This window comes from Muscardinus avellanarius (genome assembly GCF_963383645.1).
Source record: "Muscardinus avellanarius genome assembly, chromosome: 15".
Classification (NCBI taxonomy): Eukaryota; Metazoa; Chordata; class Mammalia; order Rodentia; family Gliridae; genus Muscardinus; species Muscardinus avellanarius.
In genome coordinates, this window is record NC_137801.1 from 80,743,369 (window position 1) to 80,769,245 (window position 25,877).

General features: G+C 43.1%; 1 protein-coding gene across 5 annotated transcripts in view; it reads left to right on the forward strand.

Moving 5' to 3' along the window:
* UXS1 (UDP-glucuronate decarboxylase 1) overlaps nucleotides 1-25,877 on the forward strand; it is a gene marked incomplete at both ends in the record, with an annotated part of 83,718 nt that overhangs the window by 24,418 nt on the left and 33,423 nt on the right. For 2 of the 5 annotated variants that reach the window (XM_080711510.1, XM_080711512.1), the window contains 5 exons: nucleotides 416-479; nucleotides 1,464-1,507; nucleotides 7,683-7,743; nucleotides 13,482-13,662; nucleotides 23,381-23,485. In XM_080711510.1, coding sequence (XP_080567636.1) covers nucleotides 416-479; nucleotides 1,464-1,507; nucleotides 7,683-7,743; nucleotides 13,482-13,662; nucleotides 23,381-23,485 — 455 coding nt within the window. Of the gene's footprint in view, nucleotides 1-415; nucleotides 480-1,463; nucleotides 1,508-7,682; nucleotides 7,771-13,481; nucleotides 13,663-23,380; nucleotides 23,486-25,877 lie in introns of all 5 variants that reach the window. The other 3 variants (XM_080711511.1, XM_080711513.1, XM_080711509.1) reach the window with 2 other exon arrangements.

Below are 25,877 nucleotides of genomic sequence, written 5' to 3' on the forward strand. Positions count from 1 at the left end.
CACCGTGGGTGGGGCGGTGTTGACCTGAAGCCTACCATGGGGTGTGCTTGTCTCCTGACAGAGGCTGCTGTGTGTGGCTAGGCGGGGTGCTCAGATCCCATTTAAAGGAGCTCTGTTCATTATTTGGAAAAACTCCATTTTGTGTTAAATCTCTGGGACAGCCTGGCAGAGAAATATTTACTCCTCTATATGTACTTCCTGCTTCCAATTTAAAGTCCCATGTGGTAATGTGGAGGAAAGATCATTTTAGTTTGCCAGAAACAATCAGTTTGTCAAAACTGACGGTACATGGACTTGGGATTTCTTTCCTCCTCCCACTCTTACGGAGCTGTGGGGCGCCCCCTGCTGGAGAGAGATGGCACATACAGTTGCATCTTGAAGTCATAAAGTCTTTCAGTTGATTTCAGGTTTCTAGTTTTCTACTCAACAGGTCTATCCAGGAAAATGGCGAACTAAAAATTGAAAGCAAGATTGAAGAGGTTAGTTTCTTCTCCTTCTTTCGCTTCTGTTTTACCTTGTATTTGCCGGTTTCACCTCCATAGCTTGTGCTGGTACACTGACCGGGGCAGCTTGATGCTATTGAGGATTTTGCAACCATCTCTCAAAAAATCATTCCCTTCTTAAAGAGGAGACTTCCTGTTTGCTATGCTGTAGATGCCGTTTCTGTGTCACCATCTACTGCTTTTTATAAAGGCATGATTCTTAAGACAAATTCTACCTTCAGAGCAAAGTGCGTTTAAACTTTTACGTGACTTCAGGTCAGCCTTTCTTAGAGACAGGGAATTGATTACCTTTAAGAAGAGATGGATGCATGCCAAACGGAAGGACTTGCACAGGTGGCCAGACACCTGCCTAAACGAAGGCGAGCTCTTTGCTATATAAGCAAATAAAGATAGAGCTAGACTGTCATCACGTGGGCTATGGGACGGATGGGGAGTTACTTACTTTGAATTTGAAACCAAATAGCAGAGTCCTCAGGAAGCTCTTGGATTATTCCCCCGCCTCTGAGCTCATCAGGGCGGGTGGTGGCACATTGGAACGTGGGTTGACTTATGTGCCAGAGCCGATAACAAGGATATGATTGTAGAAATGGCATGTCAAGATTGTATGGGCCACACTGAGGGGCTTCTTTGGTTCCTAAAGAAATAGAAGTGTCTGCCTATTTTTTTTTAATGAACCTGAAATACCTTTTTAATTTTTTCTAGTAAAGAGAGTGAGTAAAAATGTTCCCAGAGACTTAACACATCTCTGGACTGAAAGTTGCTCCCTGGAGTTGAGCTGCTTGACCCTAGCATTATGATTCAGGTGGTTTACCTGGATTTCAAACTGGAAGTGAATCTGTAGAAGAAATTAAAATGTGCTTTGCTTTATGCCATGCTTATCTGAACCATCAGAATAGAGTAAAAGCAGGGGTAGAGTGTCTTTGCTTTACAACTGATTTTGGTTATTATTGTGTGTTCTAGATCGTTGAACCACTGAGAGAGAAAATCAGAGATTTGGAAAAAAGGTAAGTGTGCCTTTTCTTTTGAGCCTAGGAAAATGCTTCCCTCTTAGCTATGTTGACAGGAAAGGCCAACGTGGAATTCAGGTTTATCTCAGTTGAACTATATGTAGAAGTTGTCTGTGAACTTTTACAATATGAAAGACAAAGAACTTTCCCTGAGAAGATAAATTTCTCCTATAACGTTTAAAGACAGTGCTTTTAAACTATTCTTATCCTTTGTCACTAAAGACTGTTTCCAATGAAAACTATCGATTCTCTCCAGAAAAAAAATGATTTATTTCTATTTATTATAGAATTTATGTTAAATTTATTTTTTTCAGTGTTCTTGCTGAAGCCCAGCCACAGATGCTAAATTAAAAATCCTTCTAATATCTGTTTGATTTCTATAAGCTATGACAACATAAATGTGTGGCCACATAAACATTTTTGGTTTTTTTTTCTCCATTTGTACACAATATCTAAATATATTCAGTACATTAGAAGAAGAAAGGATTTAGGTATGACACGATCTTCCTTGCCCCAGCCCCGTGAATTCCTGAATTTCTGCAGCCTCAAGTCAGTTGAGACACAATCTTAATCTTCTTCACACTTCTGCAAATTGGCTGGATGGTTTCTGGCATGTATTGGTTAATTGAACAAACTCCAGAACAACAGAGCCTTTTGGAGGGGGAAAAATAGTGCCACATGTAAGCGCTGTGAGAAACTGGGTGTGATAAGCCTGTGATACGTCAGTGTAGTCACTTACCTGCTTTGTTAAACGAGGCCTTGGCATTCTAGGATTCAGTGGCTGGGAGGGAAGAATTAAATAGGAAGGCAGAAACTGATTTGAGTCAGATTCTAGGCGAATGTGAGGTTGTTGGGGTCTGTGCCCCCCGAGCAGATGAGGCATCATGCAGAACTCTTGCTCCGTCGCTGCCCTTCTGAGTCAGTGGGCCTTTTCCTAGAGTGTGTGTCTGTGAACACATTGTGGGCCAAGAGTAACAGTTGCGTCCTCAGGAATTAGAAAATGAAAAATTCATTTTCAAGTATGTGCAGTATTTTTTCTTCTGAGATGAATTGGGGTGATACCTGTTAGCATTCCTCCTCTGGGCTTGTTACCAAGTCAGAACTAAAAGGAAGAAGTGGTGTGTGGGTTTTCTTTGGTGTTCGTTGAATGCTGGAAGGAGAATTGGCATCGGAAGCTTCATTAGACGTGGTCCTCCATTTTAACTTTCTTACCCTCGACTGAGTGTTCGGCCCAACAATTTTACTTTTAACTCTTACTAGAAGTTTTTATTTATTTTTTAACAGTTCATCATAAAAACAATAGAGCAGAATCAAACAGGCAGAATGAAGTATGAGATAAAGAACTGATCTTTTCTTACACTCTCAAAGCAAGCCTTTATTAATTATTTGTGCTTTAAATTTTCATTGCCATTATTTTATGTTGAAGTTCTGCTTCTGCTAACATTTCATTGGATGGGAGTCATAAAGCCTGCCTTCAATAGGAGTGCATAATTTGAGAGATTATAATCGAGGTTTTTTAAAAAGAGAAAACCCGCGCTTGAGATGTGGAGACAGGAGGATCGCGCAGGTTCGAAGCCAGCTGCTCTGGCTTAAGAGACCCTGTTTCCAAATAAAAATATAAAATATAGGTCTGGGCGTGTAGCCCGGAGGTAAAAGGGCTCCCAGGAACCCCAGTACCACAAAAAAAAAAAGAAATTTTTTATAAGAAATAATTGCCAATGGATTTTACATTGGTCTAAAGAAAGTCTTGTCTACTGGTGATCATTTTCTTTAGACAAAAATACTTATGAAAAAAATTAATTTGATAAGTTCCCTAAGGCACTAGCCAAGAGATAAGATCTCAAGATATGAGAATCATGTGAGTCCCTTTGATATTTTCGTAGTGTGCTTTGTGCTTTTAAACCAGAAAGAGAAGTACAAGCAACAGTTTAATCATAAGGGCTTAGCTGTAACACAGTCTTGTCTCACTGGGAGAGCTGCCTCTCAAATAGGGAAGAGGGTAGATGGTTTCCTCTCGGGTCTGCTTATTCGTTTCTCATCTGAGACGTTGTTTTTCAAGTTGGTGAGTGAGTCCAGTGATGAAGGAGCCCGGAGTTACTGTTTCATTTAGAAAGGTGCCGATGTCCCTGAAAGGCTTTGTGCTGGAAATGGATGGAGCTCTGTCTGGTTTTATTTTTCTTGACTCTGATAAGAAGGATCAAGCAACCATGTTGACACTGGCAAGATAAGAATGTAACTTGAAATATGTTTTCTTGATGTGCTTGCCGCTTTGAGCAAAATGACTTGCAAGAAGTGAGATTTTTTTTGAAGGCTAAAAGTTGTATTTAAATAGATATGATGTCACTACTGCTGTACAAATCTGAGTAAGTGGATTGTATGTGGGCTTTTTACCTCCCTTATCACACCCACATTTCTTAATATTTTGATTACACACTCGTCAGTTAATGTCCGTGGGAGATTAATTCCAGGACCTCCTTGAGGACAATGAAGTCTGCTGATGCTAAAATACTTCATATAAATGGTAGAGTATTTGCTGAGAATTTGCAGATAGTCCTCTCTGACATTTCTCTACATGACTTATAATACCTATTTCATTGACAATGCTATGCAAATAGTTGTTATGATTTATTAAGGCGCTATGACAAAAAATAAGCCTATATATGTGCAGTACCAACACAATTTTCTTTCTTTTATTATTATTATTTTATTAATTTATTTATATTTTTAGTGGTACTGTGGTTTGAGTCCAGGGGCATTCTACCTCTGATCTACACTCCCAGCCCTGCTTTATGTTATTTTTTTTTTCAAAAAAAAATTTGTTTTCAAATTTTGAAACAGGGCCTTACTAATTTGCTGAGACTGTACGTGAACCTGTGAGCCTCCTGTCTCAGCCTCCCAAATACTTCTATTACAGATGTGTACCACCATGCCCAGCTCCATGAATTTTTTAAAAAAAACATTTTTGGTCCAGAGTTGGTTGAATTCATGGATGCAAAACCTGCCAATCCACAGGGCCTGCTGTACGCCATTTGTTTAATTTCATCTCTGTATCTTTAAATTTTCTTTGAATAGATCGCAAGTGGTGATCATTTAAATTCTATGTCAAAGTATCTTATGGGCTGCCCTACCAAACAGTAAAGTTAGCTGCAGTGACATCAAGTAACGTACAAAGGACCGACTTGGGAGGCATAGGGAAAGGCTCATCATTCGCCCCCTACTTCATCCTTGTTCTGCTTGCCAGCTTGTGTCTCTCAGGAACGCAGGTGTCCTGTGGGTGGAGACCTACCGCTTTGTTTATTGCAGTATCCCATGCCTAGCGTGGAGCAGGTGCCCAATTAAAGATTCCTGAATGAATGCAGGAGCCAGTCCACTGGGTAAGACTGCCACCCTTAAAGGAAGCCTTGTGCCTCTCCAGGCCCAGTCTCCCGCACTGAGTCTGCAGGTGCTGGGAGCGCTGAGCAGCCAGCTCTGGGTGTGGTGCAGCTGGCTGGAGCTGCACCCAGTCACTGGCCCCGTCATCCATGACTGTAACAGGCAAATAGTGTGAGGTGCCTGTGGGCAAGGACCTTGATGGCTCTCCCATCCTGTTAGAGCTTCATGTGTGTGATTTCTCTAAGGAAGAAATGGAGTATAAAGTCGTTCTTAAAAAGTGAATGACTTGATACCGTGCATGGAATCTAAAACATAGTTGCTACATATTATAAGAAAAATAAAGCAGGAAATCCAAAGGGTATTTTATTTCTTTTGAATTGCAGGTTTTAGCGCACAGTATTGGAAGTATTATTTTAGTCTACCCATATATATATATATATATATATATATATATATATATATATATATATATTCTGTGGTGCGCATATTGCTTCAGCCCCAGGTTTTTGTTTTGTTTTTAATCAACATGAAAATTGTGTATATTTATAAGGTACCGTGTGTGATGCTTTGATATATGAATATATTGTGCAGTGTCCAAATCTGCTTCATTTTTATTTAGATATATGTTTCCTGTATGAAAGCAATTTGCCATGTTCTGCAGGTATAAACAACACACCAGGCTTCATTTTAAGTTTTCAGAGACTTAGCGTGAGCTTTCTCTATCGTCAGGTGTTGTATCAGATTCAACCAACTATTGACTGAACATATTCAGAGAGAAAATTGTGTCTGTACCAAACAGTACTTTTTGGTCATTATTTTCTAAACAGCACAGTGTAATAACTTTTATGTAGTATTCATTGCACAAGGTGTAATCTAGAGATCTTTTAAAGCATATGAGAGGTTGTATGTAGTAGGTTCTATGAAAATACTTCATAAGAGACTTGAGTATGCTCAGAAGTGGGCATCCTGGACCCAGCCCCGAGGATGCTGATGACTGACTGTGTCCCAAGTTCAGAACTTGGGTTAAGTCAGTTTCCATGGCCAGATGGGTGCGCACAGTCCTGGGGTTCTCTTGTGCAGTCTTGTGCCTCTGGTCCTCTGAGTTTACTGAGTTTGTCTCCTGCCATGTGGTTTTTCCAGGCTGTAGTTACCTTCTCTTTCCCCTTAGACTCATCTTTAATATCATATGGATAATAGAGAACTCCCAGGCTGGAGTTGTAGCTCAGTGGTAGAGCACTTCCCTGCCATGCTTAGGGCCCTGCAGTCAACCCCCAGGACCAGAGAAATTGAGAGAATGAATTTCCACAGTTGAAGTGCAGGCCTGTGGCGGTGGCTTCCTGCCGCCATGCTGCCCTGGGAAAGAAGGTGTCCCTGACACCCCGTGGCTGGACGTGGCACTCTGGCTAGAGGCCTGGATGCCCTGTGTTCAGCAAAGATGCGGGAGGTTACCGCAGGTGTGAGAGGTGCCCACGGACCACCTGAGCTCTCCGCGTGAGTGATTGAAGGAGATGGAATAATGGAAAATGTTACTTGGCAAATAACACATCAGTTTGCCTGCTTCAAGGCCTCCAGGGCAGCCCCTGATCAAAGGCAGCAAAAAGGCCCCTGCACCCAGCAGTGTTGACGTCAGTCACTCCGCTCCTGCCGGGGCAGATGTGGGAAAGAGTCTGTGGCTGGGACAGACCCACGGAAGGGGAGCCAGGGACAGAAGAGAGAATCCTGAGCCACACAGAGCCTTGCTCAGGGCCACAGAGCTCACTGGGAAGGCCTGGATTGCCATGCCCGCCTCAGACGTGCCCAGCTGCTGACCTCAGCTTTTGTAGTCTGCAGAGGGGACCTTTTGAGAGCCTGGAACCTCTGCAGGGAAATGCTTCTGCATTGTAGCAAAAGATACTCTGCTCCATCGGAAGCATGCGTCCTACTTCAGGGTTCTCTGTCTAATGAGCCCTCACACTCCATTGAGTTCTGCGACCATTCAGGAGATGCCTGTTGTACTGTGAGTGCTGTGCGTGTGCTGGGGCAGGGGACTCTGACGCCTGGCCCAGCTCCTTTCCGTCTGACACAGTGATGATAAAGCCGAGCACACAATTTGTGTAAAGCACGTTTGCTCCTAACTGACTCAGGTCTAAGAGGCTGTTTCAAGAGGAGATTGCATTTGTGGTTGTTGCACATTGGATGTTTTCTACGCTAGTTACGTCACTCTGATCCTGGAGCATCAGTATGGGTTGCGGACCCTTGGATCCTTGAGGAGTGCGGGAGGGCTTCAAGAGCTGAGGGGAGACTGTAGCTGAGGTCAGAGCCGATCTCCAAAGACAGGAAGTGTGATGCCTCGGTCCTTGCTCAGGGATGTTGGTCAAAAGCAGGGCTGCAAGAATTGTAAAATCGCCCAGAACAGAAGGCGGTTCTCTTAATAACTTTTTCTCTTGGCCTTGCATGGCACGGTCGACTACGTGGGGTCTGTGACTTCACACAGCCGCCGTCTTCCATCTGGGCCGACATAGGATGTCCAGAATGCCACTTCCTCCTCCATTGTGTGGGTTTAAAAGGCCGATCAGAGGAGCCTGGGGCCTCATACACTTCCACGTCTCAGCCATAGAATCTCAAGTCGTGTCCTTAGCTCGATTCTCAATGCAGGAAGAGGGAAGGTAGTTCTGTTACTCAGGCTAGCCAGGGACCCCTTGTTCCACCCGTGGAGAAGGAGCAAACCAAGAATCCAGAATCCGGCATGTGCTCTGACCCTAGGTAAGGAAAGTACCAGAGATGTTTGACTTGTCTTTTTTAATTTCTTCATGTTTTACAGCTTCATGCAGAAATACCCACCAGTAAAGTTCTTATCAGAAAAGGATCGTAAACGAATTCTGGTAAGTGTATGCATCAGATTAATCCTTGTCACGTGGATACTTGCTTTTTTAAACCAAGAGATCGTTCATACACCATAAAATCTAACCTCCTCGAGTATCCAGTTCAGTCGTTTATAGCTTTTTTTTTTTTCCCATAATTGGAGCAGTACCACATACTTATTGCATGATATTTTTATCACCCCCAAAAGAAACCCTGTACATATTAGTGGTCACTTTCATGCCCGCCCCCAGCTCTTGGCAACCAAACCTGCTTTTTCTCTGTGGCTTTGCCTTCTTTGGACATTTCATGTGAGTGATTCTATACTGTATGAGATCTTTTGTGTCTTTCTTTTTACTGATAACAGTGTTTCCAGGGCTCCTCCATACTGTAACATGAATCAGCACTTTGTTCCTTTTTATGGTTAAACAATGTTCTATTGTTTGGATGGGCCATATTTTGTTGATATCTCAACCGTGGTGGACACTGGGAGTTGTTTCTACCTTGACACAGTTGTGAAGAATGCATCTGTGGGCATATGTGTGGACATTTTTTTGTAGACATAGATTTTTACTTCTTTTAGATATACCTAGGGGTGAAATTACTGGATCCTGTGATAATTCTATATTTAGCTTTTCAAGGAAGTGTGAAACTTCCAGAGCAATAGTTTTTTTTAATTTTTTTTTTTTTTTGTGGTACTGTGGGTGGAACCCAGAGGCTTTCTACCTCCGGGCTATACTCCCAGACCTATTTTATATTTTATTTGGAAACGGTCTCACTAAGTTGCTGAGAGCCTCACTAAGTAGCTGAGGCTGGCTTCGAACCTGTGCGATCCTCCTGTCTCAGCCTCCCAAGCACTGGGATTACAAGTGTGCGCCACACTCCCGGCGTGAGCAATAGTTTTTAACTTTATCTCCTTTTTTTTTTTTTTGGTGGTGGTGGTGGTACTGGGGTTTCTGGAAGCCCTTCCACCTCCGGGCTATACTCCCAGACCTATTTTTTTTATACTTTTTATTTGGAAACAGGGTCTCTTAAGCCAGCATGGCTGGCTTCGAACCTGTACGATGCTCCTGTCTCTGCCTCCCAAGCGCGGGGATTACAAGTGTGTGCCACCATGCCCGGCAACTTTATCTGCTTTGAAGACCACTTTGATATATACCTTGGGAGCTCCCTTGACCACTAGTGTCTTTGTTAATAATCAATAAAGATTCACCAGTGAAAAAGCTCTAACTATTGCATAGCAAACTGTCCAAGGAGATTATGCCTTTGCATATTTTAAAGTAAAAGCTTTAATGTATATAAGTCACATACCATATAATGTACCCTTTAATATACACAGTTCATTAGTTCTTAGTATAATCCTAGAGTTGTGGAACCATCACTACATCTAATTTTAGAACCCCTCAAAGAGCCCTCGCACCCACTAATTTTCCCCCGAGGTCTACCACATCGCAAGCCTTATGCAACCAATAATCTACTTTCTGTCTATACAGATTTGTCAATTCTAGATTTACCATCTAGATGAGATAATGCTATATCTGTCCTTTAATGAGTGCCTTCTTTTGCTTAGCATACTGTCAGTATTCCCTGTCTTATTACAAAAGAATCCTTTGTGTAAATAAAGTATATTTTTATTTATACATTTTATTTTATAGGTCATACAGCAGGTCTGTGTTTAACCTCTTGAGAAACTACTAGACTCTTTGTCAAAACAGCTGTAGCATTCGACATTCCCACCGGCAGGGTGTGAGGGTACCAGTTCCTCCGCATCCTCTGCACCATGTGTTATTGTCTGATCTTTTTGACCGTATCCTTCCTAAGGTGTGAAGTGATTTCTCTTTATGGTCTTGCTTTGCATTTCCCTGGTGGTTAATGCGCAGCATCTTTTCTCACATGCTTACTGGCCACAAATATCTTCGGAGATATTTCTTTTCAGATACTTAGCCACTTCTAAATGGGGTGGTTTTTATCTTTATTGTTGAGTTATAATGTCACCAAGGTCCTAGGCGAGAGGTCTAACACTGGGGGTCTGGCATGTTTGAATTCACTTTTAGTTTAATTTCTTGCTATAAAATAACTTTATTCTTTATGGTATGCCACAACAATTACCACCAACTCAGTGACGTAAAAAAAAAAGAAAAAAAAGCTGGGCGTGGTGGCGCACGCACAGCATTCGGGAGGCTGAGAAGGGAGGATCGCAGTTCGTTGACAGCCTCAGCTACTTAGTGAATGAAGTCCTTTGCAACTTAGACCCTATTTCAAAATAAAGAATAAAAAATAGGGTGGGGTGTAGCTTGGAGGTCGAATGCCCTGGTTTCCATCCCTAGACCCGCAAAAAAAAAAAAAAAAAAAAGGAAAGGAAAAAAGAAAGAATAATCTCTTAGGGTTTCAGAAGTTGGCAATCTGGGACCAGGGTAGTGGCAGGGCCGTGCTCTCAGAGAAGTTCTAAGGAAGAATCTGCAATCCGTGGCCTTCTTGGTTCCTAGGGAGGCATCGCTCCTGGCTGTGCCCACTGTCACATGGGTCCTCGCGTGTCTCTCTCCTTGTACTAAGAGCCCACCCTCACCCTATAGGACCTCACCTTACCTAGTCACACCTGCGATGGCCCTGTTTTCAAATAAGGTCGCCTTCTGGGGCTCTTGAAAGGTCATGAATTTTGCAGGACCTGAATCCACCTGGTATAACTGTTTTCAAAATTTTAGGATGACATGAATATGTGGAGAGAGAGAGAGAGTGTGTGTGTGTGAATCATACTTATGTTCATTGAGCTTCTTGGATATGTAGCTGAAGTGCTCCTCAGTGTCGGAGAGCACTCACTCTAAGTCATTTCAGTGTAAGAGGTCTTGCATCTCCTCTGTCTTTCAGGTGCTTGCGCTTTGTTATCCATTATGTTTGAGTTTGGTGATGAGTCTCTCTGAGGAAGCTTTGATAGTGTTGAGCTCCCATCGGGTTTCAGTTCATTTGCCTGCTGGGTTAAAATTGAGTTGGAAAGAAAATTTTATAACTATCCAGCTGTATTTCATAAATCCTAAAGTATTTTAACAAAAAGGTATTATTTAGAAAATTAAAAATTCAAGTGTGTTTCGGTCAAACTTTGGGTGCTTCCAACAATTTTATTTTACTATAAAAACTCTTAAAATGTTAGAGGTGGTCTTGTGTAATTTAATACACTGTATTTCTACTAACTCAGGCTCCCAGCCAGGTGTTTTGTATGCAGAGATAATGTTAAAGTGCCACAGAACATCTTATTTTCAGAAATACTTGCATGTGGATATATAGAGTTACATTATGTTACATTTAGCTTCCTTTCAGACTTAAGATTTTTCTGATTTAAAAACTATAGGCATCTTGGAAAGAGCCACAGAATAAAATTAAAATCAAATGAAATCTTACCCCAAGATTTAAGCACCAGTGGTATATCCAATTAGACATTCAAATTTCTCCACAAAAACCCTTTTTGATAGTCAGTGTGCAGGTATACGGGTAAAATGTGTGTTGCTATGATAAAATACCCTAAGAAGGATGCATCATAAAGGCAAAAAGGCTTGTTTAGCTCATGGATTTAGATGCTGCAAGTACAAGATTGGGCAACTCCATTTGTTTGGCTGCTGGTGAAGAAGTGTATAGATGACACCGTGGTAGGAGCGTGTAGGGGATGGAGATAGTACGCAGAGAGGCAGAAGGTGAGAGTGGGAGAGGCCAGGCTTGGTCTATATGATAACTCACTAACTGGGATCCTATGAGAACTACATTCATCCCTCCCAAGGACAGCATCCCCTCTTAAAAGGTCCCACGGCCTCCCAGTATCACCACAGTGAAGCCTTTCAACACAAGAAGCCTTGGGGACAAGCCACATCCAAGCCATAGCTGCAGATGTAGACAAGCTGACAGGTAATAGAGACCATGTAATTGGGAAATATGTCAGTGTATTCTGTCATGACTGTGCTCTGAAGGTCTACATCAAAATCTAGAGTTCCCTGGTCATCATTTTCTTCTCTCTAAAACAAAGAGGGCTTAGAAAATGATGCTCTTTGAAAAGTGGAAAGCCACTGAGCATCAGGGCTTCCATTCTCAACCATCCCATTTCAAATCATCATATCAGTACTTAGATCAGAGCGTGCCAGTATCTAGTTGGTGGGCCATGAGTGGGTCTGCTTGGGATCCACCTGATGGTACCTCCCCTCCCGGCCTCATCCCCCTTCACCTGTGGCAAGTCTCACATTCGCTGTGACATTTTAGTTGAACAAGTGGTTCTTGGAGAAGGAAATATTTTACAGCCAGAGACCTAAAGGTTTATGTACTTTTTATTTTGGGTACAGAGAATTGGTCGTTTTCTTTCTGTTGGTTCTTCCAGCTTGAACCTGGTAAGTAACGAGAATGTGAATTTTGACTAAGGGGAGACAAGAGTGGAGAATAGAACAGAACGTGACAGGAAGTAGTTCGCCCTTTGCACTCCCACCCCCTGAGCCCATTCCAAAAAGGAAGCTTGTATGTCTCCAGCCACTTCCAATAACGTCATCTGATTTAAATAAAAATCTTTCTGTGTACTTTTAAACACTTTTTTTTTCAGACAAATTGACATTCTATGTGTGTGATGCTTTAAGGCCACTGCTGAGCTCCAGTTCCGATCCCTCGTGGCCATGTCGTTTTGCTTTTGGCCGGATAGTCCCTCTCTACTGCGTACACTCCCCCTCAGACACTAACCAAACTCAGAAATGTAATTTACGTCTCTATTCTGCAAACAGTTGTCCCTACAAATAATTTGAGAGATACAAGTTCTTCATGATAGTTCTTTGAGTCCACTTTAAAATTAGCATACCTTTTTTTGCCAGTTTACCAAACCACTGTGTTTTGCGTATAATTCTAAAAGTTTGCCGTAGTACTACTAGAGTCATATATAGCTACCATTCGGTCTCCCTGGGGGTTTGGTTTTATGACTCTTTGAGAACAGAATCTGGAAGGAGTATAAGGATGCTACTTTAACACCTCTCTTAGCTGGATGTGGTGGCATGTGCTTATAACCCCAGTACTAGTTCAAGGTGAATGCTATGTAAGTGGTCATCAAACTGTATTGTCTAGGAAGCGAGGATATCCACAGAAATGCCTGCTTGTCTCGCACAGATGCAGCCATCATAGAAAAGTTAAATTGGTGAACATGGAACCCCCAGAACTGAAGGCTGACAATTGTCAGGGTTGTTCAGCATCTCTTCTGTTGTAACATGAGAAACTTTAATAATGTAGAATTGTCATTGAAGACATTTGAAACCTGTAGCTATGCTTTTTCTGTATTATTCATTGGGTCGTAACTCAACATTTTACACATCTTGGAAGTTTTCAGAGAATGTGACTTCATTGTCCTGGAAGGAGTATAAGGATGCTACTTTAACACCTTCTCTCTTAGCCAGATGTGCTGGCATGTGTTTATAATCCCAGTATTTGGGAGGCTGAGACCAGAGGATCGTAGGTTCAAGGACATCCTCAGAAAATAGTGAGACTTTCATTAACCTAGCAAGTCCCTGTTTAAAAAAAAAAAAAAAATAGGGCTAGGAATGTAGCTCAAAGGTAGAATGTCCTGGGTTCAATCCCAAGAGTCACACACACAAACAAAAAATCCAACCAAACAGTCCTCCTCTTCTTTTATCTACTTCTGGATTTTAAGTTAATGAAGCTACACCTAAGCTGAGTCTCCAAGAAAATCAGTCCTCGTGTCCTCTCTTGGGCTTTATTCTGGAGGTGTTTTACACACTCTGTCCCACTGCAGATCACTGGAGGTGCAGGATTTGTGGGCTCCCATCTAACTGACAAGCTCATGATGGATGGCCATGAGGTGACCGTGGTGGACAACTTCTTCACAGGCAGAAAGAGAAACGTGGAGCACTGGATCGGCCACGAGAACTTCGAGCTGATTAACCACGACGTGGTGGAGCCCCTCTACATCGAAGGTGAGAGGGAGCAGCCACACACCGTCCTTTAACGCTGGTAGCTGCTCTCACCAGGGTGGCCGATCCCCAAGAATTTGCTTGCCCGAGCTATACTGAATGTTGGGTTTTATTTTTAAGATGATCTGACTATATACAAATGCTATCGTGGTGTCTGTAGTAGGGCGATTATCGTAGTGTGAATGTCTGTTGGCATTATCACTTGGTCTCCCCTGGTTTTGAATTTCTTGGATCTGTTTAGTGTAAAGCATATTATGGCCCAAATGTTTGTGAACCCTCCCAATTTTGTATGCTGAAATCCTGACCTCTAGGGGATAGTACTTAGTGTTGGCATCTTGGGAGGTGATTTAGGGTCATGGAGGTAGACTCCTCATGACAGTGATTCATATTCTTATAAAAGAGGCCCAGAGAGTTGTCTCCCACCTCTCAGCACGTGAGAAGATGCTATCTGTGAACCAGAAGCAGGTCCTCACCAGACAACGGAGTCTGTTGGTACCTTGATCTTAGACTTCCAGCCTCCAAAATGGGTGCGAGGAGAGAGACATTTCTGCTTTTTATAAGCCACCTGTGTGTGCTGTTTTATTACAGCAACCTGACAAGACTCACACACCATCCATGTTGTCTCCCAGGTCTGAGCTCCTTGCATGGAATGATTTCTAGCTTCCTGCAGGAAGTTACCTGGCACAGAATGCTCCTCTTAGTTTGATCTTAATTGCTCTCCAAGGTCTGTGTGTTAAAGGCACGGTCACTGAGGGTGGTGTGATTGGGCAGTGCTGTGGACGTTTAAGAGTTGGGATCTTACTGAGAAATCTTTAGGGTCACTGGGGACATGTCCTCAAAAGGTGTTGTGGGACCCTGGCCTGTCCTCTTTCTTTGCCTCTTAGCTTGTGATGTAAGCGATTTTGCTGGAATTGGGTCAGAACCTGCCCAACTAGGGCTGTCAGTGGCTGGGCCAGGACTGTCAGGCACCAGGGCTCTGTAGCCACCTCCCCACCACCGATGGGGACCTTCTGCTTTCCCCTTGTTATCAAGCCCTTAGCATCTCCCCGCGTCAACACAGTGTCCTGAGGAGGCACCGAGCAATACTTACTGTGTGGCTGGTTCGTAGTTTATTTAACCTTATTTCAACTTCTCCAGTGTTTTGTTGTAAATATCTTTGTTGAAATGTTTTTTCCCTAAGACTCTAAGTATGAGTTGGACCAAACACTCCTATGACTTCATTGTTCCTTGGTGTTTCTTTCATTTATACATTACTAGCATTTAGTATTTGTCTTGAAAAATGACTTAACAAAAATATTTTGCTCATATGATAGAAAACCAATGGTTCAAGGTTATAATCTTTCACACACACACGAAATCCAAATTATTTTAACCTTTAAAAATTCACTTTTAGTACAAAGTTCTTTATAGTAGGAATGCTGAACATTGGACATACTTCAGCATCCCCTCAATCTAGCCTTTGCCTTTATTTCCATGTGCGTGTGTGTGTGTATACACATAAATATTTATTAATCCTGAATTTTGAACCCAGGGTCATTTTACCTCTAGATTATACCCCTAACCCTTTTTATTTTTGTTGTTTTAAAACAATAAGCTTCAAATGTTGCTGAGGCTGGCCTCGAACCTGTGATCCTATCTATCCCAGCCTTCCAAGTACTGAGATATAGGCATGCACCATCATGCCCACCGAAATTCTGTATTTTTTAATATAGCCTCATCTATTTATTTTGCCTTTTCTGTTGATTCTCCTCCTCTTCCTCTTTTAATGCTACAGTCATTCCAAGACTATATGAACAGTTAACCTAATCTTTTAAACAACCATGGTGGGATTTTTTAGGTTGGCCAGTTGGCTTTCAGCTTATTTGAATCCCCCTGCTGCCTCTGGACAGGGCAGAGGACACGTGTGCACATGTGCGCACATGCTAGGTGGGCCATACGGTGTATGATTAACATTTTTTGGTCCTCTGCTCAGAATATTAAATTCCCTCAGGTGTCATTCAAGTTCGGAGGCCTAAGATCTTTCTCGCCCTCAGAGTTTAAAGCCTAGCTTTTCATATTTTCCTTCCTCAGCTTTCCAGCCTGAGCCTTGGGCTTGACAATGGCCTCCCTTCCTGCAGCCCCGCCCATCTCCCTGCCTCTCCCCTCTTTCTGCTCCTACAGGGGCCGCTTCCTGTCACGGCAGCAGAACACATTTCTTCTCAAGCTCATCTGGAACGTTCTGGGCTATAAAACACACCTTGACCAACCTCAGAGAATACCATAGAAAGTATCCTCTCAGACCAAGGTGGAGTTAAACTAGAAATCAGCAGCAGAAAGAAAGCTGGGAAACCACAACGTACTTCAGAGATTAAACAACATGCTTGTGCATAGCATAAGGGTCAAAGGAGAAATCTTGAGAGATTAAAAACACTTTGAACTAAATGAAGGAATTAGGGGTTTTTGTTTATTTAATGAAGAATGAAATAGAAAAGGATCTTATTGTTTTTCCGCTTTTTAAAATAGTCTTGTCGTGATGGAAATAATACATAGATATTAAAGATGATTTAGAGAAATATAAAAATACTAAACAAAATTGTCTTTCATCTTCTATTAAAATAATCTATTGATGTTAACATTCAATCTTTTTTTGAGTTAAAAACATTCTTAGTGGGCAATATAGTTATAAGGATCTAATTTGTAATAAGAAAAATAATTAGAAAGGTGCACTGTAAAAAGTCTCTTTTGTCTCTATCTCTTTCTAGTTCCTAACTTTACTAAATTTAGGAAATTTCTCTAATGTTTTTCATCTGCCCTTCCTCTATGTGAGTAGCAAATAATTAGTTTACTAATATAAGCTCATTCTGCCAGGCGTGGTGGTGCACTCTTGTAATCCCCGCGCTTGGGAGGCTGAGACAGGAGGATCGCACGGGTTCGAAGCCAGCCTCACTGGCCTAAGAGACCCTGTTTCCAAATAAAATATAAACTCATTCTAATAATTTTTCTTTATAGAGTAAGTAACCTGTTATATATTGGTATTCATCTTATTTTTTTTTTCCATGTACTAGATCCTGGTGATCTTTCTATATTATACACTGACAGCTACTTAAGAAAAAAAATTTTTTTGGTTTCTGTTTAGTATTTGGTTATCTGACTGTACTAGATCTCTTTACAAAGACATATTTTCTCCCCGCAACATTATTTATTAGAAAATCCCCATTGCATGAGTATAGTACAGCTTCATTAAATCGCGTTGGGTGTTTGGGTTCTTTGCAGTTTGGGCATCATAAGCCATGCTTCAGAAAGCCACTGGTGTACACTTCTCTGTGTCATCACTGTTTTAAGATTTTGAGGCACTTACCTGTTCAGGCTCCAGGTAGATACACAGCACTGGCTTCACCTGAAAAGGTCTTTTGATTTGCTTTTCTACTACCCGAATGAACCAGAATCTTGAGGTCAGCATTTCTATAGGGAACAGACAGAGGCGGCAATACTCCTTGCGTTCTGGGGATAGTGATACTGGAGCTTAATGGTACCTTGTCCTGCTGTTCAGAAAAATAAAAGAACATGCCCTTAGCTGACACTCACTGCTGCATCCCAGGCGCTTCCCTATTGGCTGCCTGTGATTGACGAATCGGATGCTTTCAGTGCTCATGTGCAGTAGCCAGTTGTGATCCTCCATTTACAGACTAGGAAAACGGCATGGAGCTCTTCCTTTTACCCACCCTTTACTCAGATCTGAAGCCCTGTGAAAAGCCACCAGGAAAGGATGGGAAACAGGAGAGGGAGGCCTGGCTGCGGCCCCTGGCCCCACTGTAACGAGGGGTGTGGAGGAGACAGTGTTTCCGAGGGGATTGGGCCCATACTTATGTAGCCGTCTCAGCTATGCTCCTCTGACGGGAATATTTTTAACTTAGGAAATTTCTGTCTCAACTTTGGTTGTAAATGTCGATATAAACTGCAGAGACGTGGATCTTAGAGGTCCTGTCTGTTTAATTTGGAGCAGTGGGCTTCCTGCAGAACACTGTGCGGACACCACGGGCGTGATTCCGGGAAGGTGAGCCCCTCTGTACCTCACCAGCAGCACTGGTGAGTAGCCTCAAGTCTGGGGCTGAGCCAGACCTCTGGCACATGCAGCCTTCATGTTAAGTAAATACTCTTCAGTAGGAATCAAGTTAAAATCCCACTCTTATTTGTTGTGAGAGAAGTTCTAGAGTCTTTTTTCATCAAAAGTGTTGACTTCGGGGTAAGGCATTAGCCTACTGTGGAACTGCGTGTTGCAGAGTGGACCCCCGGGCAGTACCGCCCCAGGGCAGTCATCCATCAGCACCCAAGGGGGGCTGGTTCCAGGACCCCCTGAATACAGGAATCTGCAGCTGCTCAACTCCCTGACATACAGAGGGGTGCTACTTCATAGAACCAGTACACACCGTCTTGTACATGAAGTACTTTCTAGACATCTTGTAATACCTAATACAACATAAGTTCTACATTAGTAGTTGTTATATAGTAGTATATAGAGTGTAATGACAAAAAGTCCTTACACGTTGGGATTACATGCGGTCTTTTGTTTGGAGAATATTTTTTATTTCTGGTTGAGTCTGTGAATGCAGTACCCATGGAACTGGGGGGTTGACTATATTTCTGCCAGGCCTCTGACTGGGGCTATAGAATTTTGTAGCATGCTGTGTGTGTGTGTGTGTGTGTGTGTGTGTGTGTGTGTGTGTGTGTGTGCGCGCGTGCGCGCGTGTGTACACGTTGGAAATTAAACCCAGAGGCATCACTCCAAGGTAAACCCCCAGCCATTTTCAATTTCACTTCGTTTTTGCTTTGTAAAGGGTCTCTTTAAATTGCTAAGGGTTTCACTAAGTTGCTGAGGCTGGCCTTGGTCCTGTGATCCTCCTGTTTCAGCCTTTGAAATTCTGGGATTACAGGAATATACCACAACACCCAGCTGACATGGGTCTCTATCATGGGATTTCACTAGATGCCAAATAATCACAGGCATTCACAAAAAGAACCAATTCTGTGTTTTGCTTCTTAGTGATTTCATAGTCCATGGTCTTTAGTTGATTACGGTCCAGGCTCTTAATTAGCACTAGCCAGGGCCATCAGGCATGAGAATTACAAGGGGGGACCCTTACACCGGCTACGGCAGGGACTTTAGCAAAAACATTCAGTGGGGATGTGCAGACGTGGCAGTCTGTCCTAACGTGGGTTTCCCTTTGGTAGATCATGCCTGATTTATCAAACAATGATTTGGAGTTATCCCAAGAGTTGTTCTCTTTCTCCAGTGTCGTTTCCTTCCTCATTTATGTAGATTGGTATGGGTTTCAGGCACAGTGACATCCGTCTGAAGAATCTACTTCACTGGGCTTCCCTGTTCACTGGGCTTTCCTGCAAGCAAGCCCTGGCTGTCCCCTCTCCTGCCTCTTCCCAGCAAGATGTGAACACACCTGCCCGCTGGTAGGAATGCAGTGGTTGATAATTAACTGGAGTTCTTTTAGGCTGGTTTCCAGAGGCTCGTATTCTTCTAGCTGAGATCACAGCACATGGCCTTGTAAATGTGAAAGGGTCCCGGCAGGGTCACTTGGCGGTCAGCGTCCAAAGGCGCTGCGTGTCCAGCAAATGAGTAGGCATTCCTTTCTTGCCTGCCCGTGTTGGCTGCCTCTTTCCACCCCCAACCAGGGTTTTTAAATGTCACACTCATTTCTGATGTTCTTTGAACTACACAGTTGACATGTTCTAAGGGTTTTTTGGGGTTTTTTTCTGGTCACGAGGGTTATTAACTTTGCTGCTTTATTTACATTCCAGAGTTGGTTGTTATTAATTTCACTTGTATTTGTGTGGCATCTCTCATCTCTGGTTGTTTATCTCTGCTCTGACGTTTCCCTCCCTCCCCTCATAATTCCATACCAGATTAATTAAATCAGCAGACTGACTGGTTCTCTGACCCTTTTAGGACAGGGACTGGAGTCATCGGCATCAGCGTTACAGGCAGAACACATCCTTAACGGAAAGCGGGACTGTGGGGGAACTTTGGTTTTCCAGTTCTTAAATGGGATGTCATACCATGACCATACTTACATATGGTCATGACACAGTTTTATGAGACATCCTTTGGCTTTCTGGAAAGAGTAGGATGGCTAAATTATCAATGATAAAAACACTACAACCTGATGGACTAGCCTTTTTTGAATGGAAAAGTTTCAATTGATGGCACCCCAGATCATCTGTTCTGATACCCAGAACACTGTTCTCCAAGGCCTGGGACCAAAGCATCATTGACAGTTACTCGTCTTCCATCGAAGGATTCCAGGCTCATTGAGAAATTCCAGTGCCTGAGTCCTACTGTGATCTCAGACTCTGTATCTGTGTGTGCTCTAGGTCACACAGGAAGCCTGGCTTCCCTGCTCTGAAAGCTCTGTGGAGATAGGAGGAAGGAAAAACCATCCTCAGGCCCAGTGAGCTTCTGATTAGTGAAGATGTGTGAGAATCACCTGACAAAGCCCCTGAAGCCGTTTTGAACTAGTGGTCTAGGTGGCCAGCAGCATACAGATCATCTGTGACCAGGGCTGGGGGAGGCTGCCCACACACGCTGACCCTGGGGTTGAGCTTTGAAGAAGGATGCGGGGTGATGCAACTGTTTGATGTCTGTGAAGTATAAGGCACACTTTGCTCCTCTTGGTCTTCAGTGCAGTTTTCTGTCTTTCCCTGTAGACATTGACACCACTGGAGTAAAGAGGGTGCTGAACAGTGTGTTCCGTAAGATCCTAACCTATGCACACGGGTTTACACTGCCCGTGTGTGAGGGCAGAATAGTCAGTGACCTGTGAGGTGAGACACAAGCTCCAGGTCTTGGCTCAGGAACACACTCAGCTCTGAAAGTCTGTTGAGACACATCTGGTTTTAAGGACCCAATTCTGCTCTGTAGGGGCAGTGTATGCAGGACATGTTTTAGAAGAGACTCAGTACCCAAATCTGGAATTGATGACCTGCCACTTATACCTGCAGCCCTGGAGCCTTGAAGTGGGTATGTAGGAACCGACCCAGTGTTTTAGCCAGCTTTCTGTTAACTGTGGCAAATACCTAAAGCAATCAACTTAAAAAGAGGAAAGATTTATTTTGGCTAATGGTTTGGGAGGTTTTAGTCCATGGTCAGTTTGCCCTGTTGCTTTTGGGCCTGTGATGAGGCAGCACATGTGTGGTGAGCAAACTGCTGACTTCACGGTGGGGAAAAGAGAGGTTGGGGCTGTGGTCTCACCATCTCCTTCACGGGCACACTCCCAGGGATCGTAAAGGCCTCCCCACCCCCGGTCATCTCCACTTCTGACAGGTTCCTCCTCCTTTCGGTAGGGCCAGGCTGGGGATGAAACCTATACCACATAGGCCTTTGCGGGTAGTCTGTATCTGAACTGTGGTACCCAGGCTCATGCTGGTCTTCTCTGTAAGCTGGAAAAGGCAGAGCTACCTCAGGAAGATGTCTTTAATGTGTAAAAATTGACTCTAAACAACTACCTTACAGTTGACATAATAGATTTTTGTTCATTTTTAATTTTAAGCTATCTATCACATCAGAATAATTTGAGGGCAGGGATGAAAGACAAGATTTTTGTTATTTGGAGAGGTATTTTCAGTATATTTGTATATTGACAGACTATCAACCATTTTAAGTTGTTTTGTGCTTTCTTAATTCTCTTCCAGTAAGTATAAGTTATCTGTAAATTAGCTGAATGTTGTGTAGACTTAGCTTTTTAAAAATAGATGTCTAAGCTGGGCGTGGTGGCGCACGCTTGTAATCCCCATGCTTGGGAGGCGGAGACAGGAGGATCGCGCAGGTTCAAAGCCAGCCAGCAGCTCTGGCTTAAGAGACCCTGTTTCCAAATAAAAATATAAAATAGGTCTGGGAGTGTAGACTGGAGGTAGAAGGCTTTCCAGGAACCCCAATACCACCAAAACAAAAAAAGAAAATAAAAATATGTCTAAAGTTCTATAGTTTCCTATCCTAAAGTTTCTTCATCCAGGTGTTGCCCAGGCCTGGCCTTGCTGGGTGACTCTTTATCTTAGTCTTTTTTGAGCTACTATAACAGAATACCAGATGCACGGTGTTTTTTTTGTTTTTGTTTTGCAGTACTGGGGATGAAACTAAGGAATATTCTACCTCCAAGCTATACCCCCCCAGCCCTATATTTTATTCTTTATTTTGAAACGGGGTCTCACTGAGTTGCAAAGGGCCTCACTAAGTAGTAGCTAAGGCTGTCCACGAATCTGGATCCTCCTGTCTCAGCCTCCCAGATACTGGGATTACAAGTGTGCACCACCATGCCCGGCAGAAAAAAAGGATTTTTTAAGCTTGTAGTTCCAAAGGTCTAAGAGCATAGAACCAGCGGTAGTTTCCAGTATGGCCAGCATGGTAGCTAGCATCATATGGTGGGTAGTACATGAAAAAGAGGGACAGGGAGGGGGAGGGACAGACAGACACACCGAATGATGAGAGAGGACCCAGAACACGAGGGAGTGGTTAGGCTCACTCTTAGAATTTCCCCTTTCTCAAGTATAGCCCATAACAGTTGGAAACCCTGAGAAAAAGCATTAATCCCTCTCCAGAATGACCTAATGCCCTCTCACCTCTTAAACGTCCTACCCCCTCTCGGTGCTGCCACACTGACAACCCAGCCTTCAGCACAGGAACCCTTAGGGGACAAAGCACGTCCAGTGTGAGCACTCAGATGTGGAGCACAGACTGATGGCGAATCTCCAGACTGAGCCGCAGGAGCCTCATCGCTAGTGTTTCTTCCCAGGAACTAGACAGGGAGGGAGTCGTGGTTCCCTGGGGAGGAGGTGGGCAGAAGCCCTGGGGAGGAGCTGCGAGGGCTGGGAGGAGGTGGGGAGAAGGTTCCCTACAAGGCTCTCGTCCTGGACGAAGCCATGTATAGAAGCAGGCTTTATTTCAGCAGCAGTGTTTTCTGATTCCCTTGTTCATAGCTCTGCCGTGAGCAGCGGGTGTGTTTTCTGTCGTCTGTAGCTAAAGCAGAATGACGTGCTACAGCCAGTGGAAGGAAGGCTTTCCTCATATGTGTTTATTTGTCAGTGCCATTTCACAGGAGAGGCCCGTCCCCACTGGCCTCTCTGCTGTGTGCAGGTGATACCTGACCTGGGGAGCAGAGAGCTGTGGTGTGGTGATGTTAAAGCGGGGAGTTGTGTGGAATCTAAATTACTTTGCTGCAATATGTAGCTTTAAAATCATCATCTCGGGTCATCATCTCAGGGCCTGGTTTTATATATAAGGGATGCATAAAAATAAAGGAAAGGCTATTTTCTGCCCCAGTTTTGTGTCTACTTTTATGTAAGATTTTTTTCACAAGCCAGAAAACAAAACAAACAAACAAAAAACTTTACTTCACATATACACACTTAATTCTCTGCCTCAAAAACCAATGGTCTTTTTAATGTGACTCCTTTATCAGATAAATATCAGGCAAGGATCGACTCCGACTTATGGGAGAAAAGGTTCCAATTACTGGGGCAGCACATATGTTGTTTCCAGATAATTAAGACTTTTATTTTTGATTAAAGTTCTTCTAATTACAAACGTAAATTAGTTTTTACAAAGTATAATTTGCTAACCACTAGAATTTCCATGAAAGATATACTAACACCTTTATTTTACAGCCTAATCCCTAGGAGATTTCTTTTGCTTTTGCTTTTTAAGTTTTTTTCTTGGAAGTAACATGCTTTTCTTTAGTTGACCAGATATACCACCTGGCATCCCCCGCCTCCCCTCCAAACTACATGTATAATCCTATCAAGACGCTGAAGACCAATACAATCGGGACATTAAACATGTTGGGTAAGTTGTTATTTTCTCATTTTGCTGCTTTTGCTGGCACTACTTTGTACACAAATTCCAAACATAAGTACAGTTGTTTCCCCTTTCTCCGCAGGGGTGCATACCAAGACCCCCAGTGAATACCTAAAGCCCAAGACAGTACTGCACTGTATAATTGACACCTTTCCCATCTTCACTGTGCACTTATCACACATAATGGCTGTAACTGTGCACTTTGAGGTACAGATTTCCTTGTTCGCAGTTTCACATGGCAGATTTGTTCATACTCAAGATCTTCGCAATTTTAGCATATGACTTTTTTTTTCTTACGTCAAGGACTTTCACTCTTTCACTTTACAGGAAGCACTTTTTAGCTTTTCTTTGGCATATCTGAATTTCTAGCACTACTACTCTTGGGCTTTGGGGGGCCATTTTTAAATAAAGTAAGGCTAACTTGAACAGAGTCGCTGTGATACCACCACAGTTGCTCGTGGAGGTGGTTACAGGATGAGTGACAGGTGGGTGTGTATACAGTGTGGATGAACCAGAGAGAAGACTGGCTCCCATCCTGGGCAGGGTGGAGGGCGCAGCACGATAGTTCATCCCGCTACTCACGGCAGTACACAGTTAAAAACTTAAGGATCAGCCGGGCGTGGTGGCGCACGCTTGTAATCCCCGTGCTTGGGAGGCGGAGACAGGAGGATCGCTCTGGTTCGAAGCCAGTCTTGCTGGCTTAAGAGACCCTGTTTCAAAATATATAAAATAGGTCTGGGAGTGTAGCCCAGAGGTAGAAGGGCTTCCAGGAACCCCAGTACCACCAAAAAAAAAAAAAAAACAAACTTAAGGATCATTTGTTTCTGGAATTTTCATGTTATATTTTCACATTGAGGTTGACCACAGGTAGCTGAAACTATGGAAAAGAGAATAGAGAATTGTGGCTGAGGGGACCCTTGTCACTGGAAATTCTGTTTGAGTTTGGCCTTGCTGTTTATATCCCTTCTTATCCTCTGCCCATGTTACTTGGAATATTCAGTGTGCCTTTATGCCATAGAATACCTCATGGGGAAAGGTCTGACTTCCCTCTGTCAGAGTGACCAGTCTTTGAGGCCTCAGTGTAAATCCCTTGCAAGTGACCACACATACTTCAAAGTGGCCACCAGCATTCCTCTTTCTCCTCCAAAGCTAGTTGACCAGTTTCCAGGACTAATGGTTGGCCATGTGCTCAAAGCACTGGCAGCTCTTGTCTCCAGATTGGGTTGGTGCGGCCTCGCACACGGGGGTAGTTCAGCAGCGCTCCTGGAAGGAGTGAGCAGAGAAGCTGGCCATGTGGAGGTCATGGAAACCGTTTCTGCTCTCGACTGACCTTCGGATTCACATCAAAAGTACAAGATGAAAGGGTGATTAGTATTAAAAGTGACTGTGTGTGTATGCACAAACAACATGCCTTAAATTCTAGCTATGGGCAAGAACATTTGTTAACATTTAAAATTAGACGCATGCTTCAATTAGGTAGACTTTTATCTTTTAAACTAGGTGTTGTGATTATTAAGTAGAAGGAAGGAACCACTTTTTAAAATGTCAAGTGAAAAATTAATTTAATTATAGGAACATTTAAAGCAAGTTGTATAAATGGAGTTGGGAAAGACAGCCCTAAATTTTAATTCGAGTAGAGCATGGAAACAAGGATCTGAAAGGGCAGAGGGAGAATGTGTTTTTAAATCTCTTAAAACTAAGCATTTTGGAGGGCTGTACTAGGATACTTGAGAGGAACAGGATAGGAGTATAGTTAGATATGGAGACAGGGATTTGTTAAAAGTTGACAATATAGCTTAGTGATAATGTGCTTACCTAGCATGCACAAGGCCCTGGGTTCAATACCCAGCAAAAAGTAAATACTTTTTACAAAAAGTAAAAAGAAAAAAGAAGGGAGGGAGGAAGGACAAACTGGTTTTGGTGTTGTTGTTGTTGTTGTTGTTGTTGTTGTTGTTTTTAGTGAGGGATTGGCAGCCATAGCTACTTAGTGAGGCCCTCTGCAACTCAGTGAGACCCGGCTTCAAAATAAAGAATAAAAAATAGGGCAGGGGGTGGAGCCCAGAGGTTGAATGCCCCTGGGTTCCATCCCCAGACCCTCAAGGGAGGTGGAAATGGAGATCAAAAGCCCAAGAACTGGAGGACCCAGGGTAGGCTGATACTTCAGCCTGAGCAGTCAGCCTTCCTCTACTTCTATATTCTCTTAAGGTCCTCAAGGGATCGAATGAGGACTCACGTTGGGGAGGACTCGCTTCGGAGAGAACTCTCTGCTCTAGTCAGTCTACAGATGAGGATGGTATTCTCTTTTAGAAACACTCTCACAGACCTACTCCAAAATAGTATTCAACTAGATATCTGGGCATCCCTTAGCCTGTTGAATTGA